We start from the raw sequence: 10,792 nt of genomic DNA, 5'->3' as shown, positions 1-10,792 counted from the left end.
CCTTTCAGAAGATTCAAACATAGAGCCAACTCATTTGGCAAAGATTCTGATGCAACATTAGGTGAGAAATCATTTTCATTTAGAAGCACTAGTGTAATTTATTAACTGAAAATAATGCTGCTTTAAAAACAAAATTGACAATATTGGTTCACATCTGCAGAAATACATGTACTACTACTCCAAACTCAGTAACAACAAAGCAGTTTTGTTACTTTCCAAGCACTCATGCACTCAGTACTGGCAGGCCAGCCCCTAAAATTAGTATGAGCAAACTCTCAGCCTTGTCTGAGGTATTTTTGTTTTGTATTTTATTGTTGCAAATCGTACAGACATTAGCGCTCTGTTAAATAAAGGAATGTAGCACAGTACATACATCACAACAGAACAGCTGGCCAGGGCCCCCCAACCCCCACCCCAAATCAAACCACTCCTCTTCCACCCCCCCCACCCCCACCCCAAATCAAACCACTGCAGCGTCATTACAGAGGTCAGAAACCTGTGGCAAAGAAACATCAGAGGAATTACATTCAGTAGATGTGCAGTATCAACATTCCAGGCTCACATAGATCTATATATATATTTATATTTATATAGAGAGATCATTAAATGTTTACAAAGAACAATATTGTTACAAATACAATACTATACTTTTCCCAACGCTTTACAATAATTTCTATTCACCCTCTTTACAGAACAATAATATAACTTCATAGTCTAGGTACTGCGCTAAATATGTACAAGATATCTCAACCACATTGCTGTCTTCAGAAACGTATTTTATTTAAAAAAACAAGGAAAACAAGCAAACTCGGAATCCCCAATTTGAGCCAGGTTCAAAACAAATGTGAGAAACTTGCCAATAAAAAAAATAGAAGGGATATTTCACCCTTAATGTAAACACTGAAGAAAAAGTTAACAAGACTGCACAAAGCAGCGAGAAAGAGAACAAATTCAGGTCTGTCACTGAAGAAGGAATGTAAAGCAGCAGTTTGCTCCATCTTGTCTGTTAATAATTCATGTCACCTGACAAACTGCTGCAATGGCCCAGAGAACTGCCAGCTTTCCACTTGGAGCGTGTTTTTTGAAACCCCTTTCCTCCACACGTACGACAGGATTGTTAGAAGACAGTTACCAACAGTGTGTGTGAACTACGGACCTGCCAGTTCAGAAACCTCTCACACACACACACACGGCGACTGTAAGGATGTATTTTTTGCTAGACTCTGATCCCACAAGCATTCAGTTGCTTAATGTTAAGTGCCTGTGTACTGTGTGCCATGAAAGCACTTGAGTGCCAAGAACTTGGCAGAATTTTGGATGCAAGATTTTCAATAAACAGTTGTTTCATCGCTCCGTACTTTCAGGTCTTCAGCATTTTGCAGTGAAGTCAGGTAAGGACCCCACCACGTGAGTGGTACAGAAGCACAGAAACGAGTGAAGCTGAGTGTGAGCACAGCAGGACGCAGAAGCACGGTAACTGTGTCTTTGAGAGTTCACTGAGTTACCTCAGGCAACTCATAGAAAGGCTGCGCTGTATACAGTCCTCTGAATTGTACATGGATATATATTGTATTTACATATATTACTATGTATATGGAGAGTTCTGAAAAAAATTCAGATGATCACCATAAACCAGACGCTGACAGGTAGACAAGATACACGCCGTCCGTTACCCACTTGCATCAGCCTGGTGGCAGAGGTAAGTGTTAACCTGGAACACTAACGTGGCGCTCTTGTGCAGTCTGTTATTCCACAGATTGGGATTAAACTATATAACGAGAACTGCAGTAAAAACAAGTCACTCTGCGTTAATCTCAACACTAAAACATACTCACTGATAATACCTGACAGGTTATGCAGCGCTCCATTACCTCCCTTAGGATTTACTGCCCTAAAACTACAAAGTTCTGTTTTCTACCTCTCAGCAGGCCGTGGATGTTTGTGATATCTGAAAGCCAAAAATGAGCCTCTGGAGCTCGTGCTCCATGGCTCTCATCAGCGTGCACACCAGCTGTGCCTACGCACACACACACATCCATCCTTCTCTGGAGACATTCCAAGCTATCATTACCAGACTGCAAATAATGCTGCTTTTGCACAGTCTACCACACAGTAACTGGGAAACAAGTAACTGTGACCATGAGAACATCTTTGAAACAGAACAGACAGGTCTGTGTGACCTGTTCTTGTTTTCATCCCACTGAGCCTTCCTACCACGCTATGACATAGCAGAAACTGTTTCCCTAAAAGAAGACCAGCTTACTAGCTTGGACTAAATGCATGGTGCAATTTCAGTGTAAACACCAGTATACAGTCCTGGTAAAAGTAACTACAAACAATGGAGCATTTTCCTCTCACTAGGAAGAAAAGTCACTGCTTTTATTTATTATTATTCCTTAAGGAAAAAAAAAAAAAAAAAAAGAAACAACCCAACCCGTTTTCCCCCTTTAGCATGCAAGTTACAGGCCACTCAAATCCTACGTTTCATACATCCCTACAATATATCTTCATACAAGTGCATATAGTACACATATATATCCTAAAGGTGCCATACAAATGGAAAAAAAGTCACAACTTAACTTAAAATAAATATGTTTATCCCCACTTTACCGCTCCGATTATTATCTATGTCATGAACTAAAGAGAAAGTCAATAAAATTAGACAAGTCTTTGGACAAAAATATATGTTAAAATTGGCTCAAAGAACAAAATTACTTAGAATAGTATGCAGATCTCTTATATTCAAACTTCATAAATAGCAAGCACAATTTTAAAAACATCTATATACACCGGCACGCATTGCTGTGTGCACCAAATGCGGAAATAAGAGCCTAGAAAAAGTGTAGCTATTCAGGAAAGCCCCTCACTATTTCTCTTGTAGATATTTAAAGATCCTCCCCACCCTCCCCCCCCATCTTTAACATCTAAAACAGGTAAGGGACTATAAAAGACACGTTACATTTAAAAACAAAGCAAAACAAAACAAAGAGTTGGAAAACTGGGGCAGAGAAGGGAGGGCAGTTGTTAAAAAACAAAAAGCTTCCCCCATTACTTGGTGTAAGTAATGGAATTGTAACATGTTTAGGCATCTCAGGAAGAACTTCTTGGAGTCCTACAGTCAGGACAAACTGCTGATGGGGAGTAGTTAAAAAGTGTGTATTTGGACAGTCTATTTTAACACAGCAGCATTCACTCATTCTTCTGGAGGGCAAAATTATCCCAGCATTGTACTTTTCCTACAGATGTAAACCTCTACAGACTTTCAGAAAGCCTATGGGAAAATGGGAAGGAAAGTTCATCACGTGCAGGATGTCCAAGAGAACACTTTACTTCCTACATTTCTGCCTGTCTAGTAAAAACATCTTTCATTTTGCAACATCAAGCTTATTTAATTTGTCAAATTACAATCACAAAAACTCCTAGTTATTAGAATTACTCAAACAAATCTAATCTTTTTTTGTGAATCCTGCAGTGAAGAATGCTGCTGTTATTTTCTTGTTTTGCATGTAGAACTGCCTTTAGTTTCACTTAAAAAGAGATGCAACCAAAATAGTCCTGTAGATATATTTTGCCCCTACCCTAAATACAGGAAAATGGTGGGGAGAAGGGAGGAGAGAAAGACAGTATGCTTGTGAGTGAGATAAAGAAATAAACATCTCTGCAGACACATAAATGCAGCACTAGAGTGACAAGCACTATTGAGGAAAAACATCCTCCATGCACATTGTGACGGTGAGTGTCAGCTTTAGATGTAAACTGGTTGCTCTTGTGCAGTCAGCAGTCTGTACATGGCAGCTGGCATAGTCTTCATATGAATCTAAAGGAAATAAGACAAGTTACTCAGTGTTCCTAAAGTGCATACTACTTTGGCAAAGGAACTAGCTAAGGTCAGACAGGACAGAAGGGAAAAGCAAAGCCTGAGAATTTTTGCATCCTTATTAAAATATGGCAGGTGGTGAGTTGACAAAGCAGTGTAATTGGCATCAACTGACCACGTAAAGTTGCAGATACTTGATAATTCCTGCATACAGTTCATCTAATACACATGAGAACTACAGGCACATTAAAAAAAAGAAATAGTGGATTATCCTTACCCTCACTTCCACCGTTCAGATCTGAGTAGCAACAGCCTAAAAGAGGTAACAATGATGAAGTACATTATACTGCTTAGTTGCACTGCTCTTACCTCACCAACAGCGTTTGAGAGAATGTGAACAATTTTCTCATGGGGTGTTGCTACCACACTCTGTCCATTGATTTCAATGATGCGATGGCCAACACGCACACCTCCTCGCTCTGCTATACCACCTCTCATGAGGCTGCAAATCTGGAAGGCAAAGGAAAAATCTACCAGTGCCTAAGTATGGAAGAGAGGCATTAAGCTACCCCTTCTCGCCTCTAAATTGTAATTCAAGATAGGCTTGCTACAGATTCTAAAATGTCGTTTATCACTGATTCAAAATAAGGTCTGTTAGCAGCAAATAACTGCTGTAAATTCTCTTCCGAGAATACAACAGTCAGAAGAGGCTATTTGTGCTGCATGTCAGATGCGCTACAGTGTGGCAATTTAAAGGTGTAGGAAGGACCACAGACTAACAGTGTTAGGCATGCAGATGCCTTACTGCAAAAGAGGATAGTAGAATAGTCTTTTTCTTTTGAGAATGTACAACGTCTTGGTCAGAGACAGAAATGAAGACTGAAACAGCCTCAGATACACGGTTTTGTTTCTCTCATCTGTATTTGTTTCCCTAACTCTGAAGTTGTGGATTAAGCAGAGTCAAAGATAAAAATAACTCTGATTAACTGAATGTTTAGATCCTAAGACTTAATACGTATGCAATGTCCTGTATGCTGTGATGGAGAAAATGGCAGTTTCCTTCTTCCCACACTACCACATGTGCTTCACAGGACGCTACTTACAATCCCATTTTGCACACTGAAGCCCAACTGATATCTGAGGTCTGGTCTCCTGATCAAGACAGTGGTCACTGGAGGACATCTGACTATGTTCAGTTTAACCCGAGCCTGGTTTTTCAAACCCTGCAAAAAGAAATCACCACGAGAAATGGCTGGAGACAGAGGGAAACATTTAACATGAGCACTTGTGGGAAAAAGGTAAGTGTTAAAATACTGACATAGGAATGCTCCTGAATAAACATTTATCTGCGTGCATTCTAACAGAACTGGGTCACTCTGTGCTAGAAACAAATATGCAAATTACTCAAGGAAATCAGCAATACAATATCAAATGTTTCTTGTTAAGAAGCTGAAACTGCTGTTTAAAAAAATGTGGCTTCCTCTTGCCAATTTCTTTGTCTCCTAACAAAATGTGTAAGAAGTATATGAAACTGGTTTATCCAGCACACTGAAAAAAGCGAACTGTGGCTGGGAAATGAAATTTCAAATATGTAGCTGAGACAGTAACAAACAATTGGCTTCTCCAATGGGATTCTGGAAGGTTCTACGCCTCTCAAATGCTTGTTTAAGCAGTGCTGCTTTTTTGCACTCCTCCTCCCTTCTTGGTTTAACACATCCATCGTGAACTCCTTGATACTGGAAGAAAAATGAAAGAGGATTTCCTTTTTATGTCCTTCTGTGGTAGTGAAACACTAAAACAACAGATTGCCTGGACCGGCGCGGAGAGTCCATCCTTGGATTTATTTAAACCCCAGTAGAAACAGCCCTACAGAATCTTTTCCAGCAGATTCTACTTTGAACCAAGGTGCTTGCAAGCTGCTAAGAATCAGCAATGTGGTTGCAAAGCTCCACAAAAACTCAAATGCTGAAATGCAGGTAGCTGCACTCTGTGCAATTACAGGTGCTTGGGTATCTTACTTGTAGACTGCTGATCTTTTTTCCAGCATAGAAGCAGAGACACATTTTTCTACTCTTAAATGCTTCATTCGCACAAAAAAATTAGTCTTCAATAAATTAAGTAAATCCATATCAGTAAAGAAATGCTTCATAAAGAATACAGTGGCTTCCATCTTTCCTTGCATAACACATATCAATTCCAATATCTATTTCTGAATTCCTTTAATAAGTACAATTAAAATCTGGGTCCCACTGAAACTAAGTGGCACCTGGCATTAACAGAAGGTTAATTCTGAAAAATAATTTCTACTGCAGCTAAGGTAACACAATAAAGCTTCTCTGTTTAGTTCACTGTTGGTGATTCTGTTGAGCTGAACTCCTGATTCAACAGTGACTTGAATAACTGGACTGGCATTCAGGGTGAACTGCTTTACATCCTCTTTCTTGCCAATGCTTTAACTGTCTGGACGCAGTCATCACAAGGGCAATGGCTGGTCTCACTTCCACACAATCTTGAGCTCAGCTTAGCTTGTTATTCAGGTGGCTTCAGGAGAATGATTGTATGAACTTGAAGTGAGCACGTGCTTATGGAAACTGCCTCCACTCCACTCTCAGCTAAAAGAACATCCCAACTCCACTTCTTCCATGACAGTGCTCAACACTGGGTTTATCTGCACGCTGTATGTGCTCAAGAGCCTCCAAAACAAACATGGAGTAAAAGACAGGAACTACTTAACTTATACTAAGCCGAAGGTATCATGCTTAATCTGATGGGCTTCTCCCTTAGTTTTCTAAATTCAGAAGAGTAGGTCTCACACTGAGATATTATTCATGTGAGGAATTTAGGTATCTAACTTCAGACATATGAGTTCATTCATGTTACATGCCATCAACAGAACTGATATAAATGCACTCCTATTTTTCCTGAGGTATGCATAAGTTATTTACACCTGTTCCTTCAAAAAGCACTAATGTGGTCACCAATAAAAAAATTTACTAACCTTACAAAAAGCACATTTATTTTAAAAATGACTGATTCTGCATTATGCAAAATGGTGATAAGTGCTGACTAGAAAAAAGCAATTGCATAACTTGACCAATTTATTTCCTTCTGTAGTCCCTGGGTCTGTTTCTGATAATAAAAAGTACCAGAGGCTTTTGAAAAAGAGAGATACAGTAATACAATTGGGGAATAACCACCAGCAGCTACTCCCTAGCTCTGTCATTCTATAATTGGTTTACAGACGATTAATAGCAGAGCCTACATCAGTAATACTAACATTACCTTACTGAACAGCTTGCAAGATATTCTTCAAATTAACATGATATTCATATTTTCATAGGAGCCTTTAGAGCACTCTAAATAAATCTGAAATCCTGAGATTTTTCTGCCACATTTAAATAGGTCATTCAGCAGTTCATACACTTGATATAAGAAGTGCTATGTGAACAGCTCTTGATGCATGGTAAGGAAGACATGAAAATCCGTTGACTTTTCTTTAGAAACACAAAATATACAGCTAGCAGTTTTTTACAGCTACAAGTGTAAGTACCAGCTACCATAAGAGAAACGTCCACAGAAGATAAGCTGGTTGCTTCTGTTTTGAGAAAATACGAATGCGCTTCATAAAAACAAAACCCCACCTGAAAGGTTCTGAATCAAAGAAGCACAAGTCATCATAGTTTTAGAAACAAAACTTATTAGGGACAGGAAACAAGTATGGCTTACATGAAAAGCCTGAACTTGTGGTGGACTTAGCTCCACTGAAGCTTTCTGGGAGACATGTAATGTGATTTTTCTTTCCATACTTCACAAATGCAAGTATTGCTTCTGCCAATTAATGCTTCTGTCAATTTTTTGTATACTACACTTCTTTCATTTCCACTTGCAGAATCTAAAATGTCTGGGTCAGAAACCTGTGCATCTACTTCTCACTATAGCACAGCATTCATGTTTTGGAAACCAAAATGGGAGATCTAGTTCCTGTGCCCATGCTATAGCAGGGACACCTCCCAGGAGATCAGGTTGTCCAGAGCCCCATCCAACATGGCCTCAAATACATCCAGGGCATCCAGAGCTTCTCTGGGCAGCCTTCTAGTGCCTCATCACCCTCTGAGTAAAGAACTTCCTTCTAATCTAATCTAAATCTCCTCTCTTTTCATTTAAAAGCATTCTCCCTTGTCCTATCACTATCAGATCATGTAAAAATGTTAGTCTCCCTCATTTTATATCCTCCCTTTAAGTATTCGAAAGCAGCCATGAGGTATCCCTGGAGTCTTCTCTTCTTCAGGCTGAATGATTTTCCAGGTTGCAAGTGCTCATTGCTTGCTTATGTCAAGCTTTTCATCCAAGCAGAGTTTCTACAGAGGATAAACATGTTCTTTTGTCTTTAATTCTAATTTAAAAATACTTCAAGATACATCAAACAAAAAGCCTCAGCTCCACTTCAGCCAAAGGCAATAAAACAGTTAGTATAGCTCATAACAGTATTAGGCAACTCTTTCTCCCACATACATTGTTACATAAAATGTTAAGAGCCTTTAGATAGACATCTGGCAGCATCTAGTTTTCCAACAAAATGTTCTGATGATGTTCTGTACATTAAGACATTAAGTTCTGATGTTAAACTCTGTAAATGCCACAGTTCACCTCCTGAGAGTCAGAAAACTGGGAGAGCGCAATTTGCATCACACTTTGAAAATCACCAAATGGAAAAATTCAAGAAGAATTAATACTTAATTGTTCTACACTTACTGCTTTCCTACTATGTAACCCTTTAAAAACATCCAGAAACATTCTCTGTACCTTTATAATGCTCTGACATGTTGAGAGAGGTAAGCCAACCAGACTGGTCCCGTTGATTGACATGATCTGGTCCCCTATATTCAGCTTTCCAGACTTCTCTGCTGGTCCCCCATGCATCATATTGGCTATGATAACTGTAGGCAAAATGGATCCCCAGCCAGACTCCACAATTACTACACCTAGGATTTCTCCTTTTTGCTTTTCGATGTAAACCTGTATCATAAGAAAAAGTGCATCAAACAGAAGCTTCTTCTCAAACACAGAACTGACTAATTGCCCCTTCCTTTTCTCCTCCACCTTCTGGAAAAAAAAAAAAAAGTTTATCTATATTTACTAGTATTTATATATATATAACTCCTCCATATATTTTATAAATTAACAACACACACCCTTCGCTATTTGCAACATGCCTTTCTAATTCAAAGGCAAACAGAACAGTTGTATTCAAACATTAAATAATCAACAATATATAGATTTTGCTTAGTAAAGAACATTCCTCATACAATTTTTTTTTCTGCAGATGAGCAGAGGGAACTGGAGGGGAAGAAACAGTGATTACTGTGTGCTTCACAGGACAAAGTTAAACAAGAGGAGTTTACAAGAGCTTATGACTACACATTGGAACACCACATGCTGTCTGTTGCAGTGATGCACAGGTTCATATTTACTAAAAAGAACAAAGCAGCACACCCCTTCATTAAAAACAATTCTTTACAATCTAGAGTCAGTCACTCCATCAGTGCCAACATGAATTTCACGCTATTTACTGTAATCTCTAAATTGTGTTAATTTTTAACCTGCTTTAAATTCATTCCGTTAGCATACAATATCAAACATTTTAAAAATGTTAGATAAAAAGAATGCAAATCAATTCACTTTTCACACATGATAGACTTGGTTTGCCCTGTTTGCCTTTGATAGAGAAACTATGACAGGTTGTCCTACTGAGGAGGATATTCTAGATTCACTTAAGTCATTTGTAAGAAATATTAATGCTTTTCTGATTTGTGCCCGTATGGGCCTGCAACTAGTACAGAGAGTCTTAATGTTGTTAGGAAGAAAAATGAGACATACATCTTTGCAGTTTTCAGATTTGGAGAAGTGAATGAGGTCATCATTGTACATGTCCTGGGTGTTGAGCAAGTCACTATATTCCTTCTGGCTAAGGTCTTCTGGGTTGATTCCATTCGCCCTCAGAAACTCCTGGTATGCTACACTAAAGGCTTGACCTATGGACTGTGCAATCAGCTGTGCCTGCAGCAATTCCCAGAGAAAAGAAAGTCAAAACATTCTGATGGTCCACTATACAATCACATTGCAAAATGGCTTAATCCTACAATGTCAAGTCACAGTTAAAAAAAAAATACTTGTGCACTAAAAATTAAAGCTTTACAAGATGTCCATACGTTCTCTTGAGAAAAGGAAATCCTGCCACAGCTAGGAGTCACTAGCATAAATGTAAAGGCACACCTGCTGCAGTGACTGAAAAATAGAAGGCAAAAAACAACTCTACCTCCCACCTGCAGTTCTTCTCAACCTTGCAGCTTCTATGTGGCTCTCCTGTATAGCAGAGGTAATGCCACTGATGGAGTTGGAAACAGAAGACAACTGGGATCACTACCCTTTGAGGTCAAAGTAAAGTTAAAAAGACAGGTACTGGACAGTAGGGGAAAGTAGCACACAGGGTGCAGAGTACACACACAGATGCTGTGTGTAACAGGAATTGTAATGTAAATACCACTGCGTGGGGGACACAAGCTGGCTACAGTCTGCACAGAAACAGTCCCTTGCAGCATGATGCTGAATGGGGAGAGGGGCTAGGGAAGAGATGGACAAAGTGCCATGTTTAACCAGACCCTGGGGATGGCTTGTTATGAAAACTTCTACGGTGTATTTTTGTACAGCTGTCCAACTACATTTTAAGGTCCAGTTTGGTCCCCAGTAACAAAAAGTTTCTCAACTCCCAGTTAAGAAAGTGATTGTATTTCAAAGCAACTCAAGATAGCACTTAACTTGCTGATGAGCATGGTATGATAGCTAGTGCTGAGAACACGAATGTCTAGACTAGCATTATTTGCCAATGCTCAGTTCAGTGAGAAGAACAAGATGGCACAAAGGTGGGAAAACAAAGAGCTAAGCCACAAACGTGTATTTTATGGATGTTCATACGGA

The 10,792-nt window shown here is 39.2% G+C and overlaps 1 protein-coding gene across 7 annotated transcripts in view; it reads right to left on the bottom strand.

The window, feature by feature from the left end:
- Positions 1-2,358: 2,358 nt before the first annotated feature.
- The window catches only part of APBA1 (amyloid beta precursor protein binding family A member 1), an 80,218-nt gene continuing 71,784 nt past the window's right edge, over positions 2,359-10,792 (bottom strand). For 5 of the 7 annotated variants that reach the window (XM_052700645.1, XM_052700648.1, XM_052700650.1 and 2 more), the window contains 5 exons: positions 9,695-9,874; positions 8,621-8,833; positions 4,921-5,040; positions 4,187-4,327; positions 2,359-3,817 (listed from right to left, as the gene is read on the bottom strand). In XM_052700645.1, the coding sequence (XP_052556605.1) occupies positions 3,746-3,817; positions 4,187-4,327; positions 4,921-5,040; positions 8,621-8,833; positions 9,695-9,874 (726 nt within the window). In that variant the 3' untranslated portion in view covers positions 2,359-3,745. The remainder of the gene's footprint in view (positions 3,818-4,186; positions 4,328-4,920; positions 5,041-8,620; positions 8,834-9,694; positions 9,875-10,792) is intronic. The other 2 variants (XM_052700651.1, XM_052700652.1) reach the window with 2 other exon arrangements.

Source organism: Tympanuchus pallidicinctus, unplaced genomic scaffold (assembly GCF_026119805.1).
Source record: "Tympanuchus pallidicinctus isolate F22 unplaced genomic scaffold, pur_lepc_1.0 scaffold4, whole genome shotgun sequence".
In the NCBI taxonomy this organism is placed as follows: Eukaryota; Metazoa; Chordata; class Aves; order Galliformes; family Phasianidae; genus Tympanuchus; species Tympanuchus pallidicinctus.
This window is presented reverse-complemented; position numbering and strand designations above follow the sequence as displayed.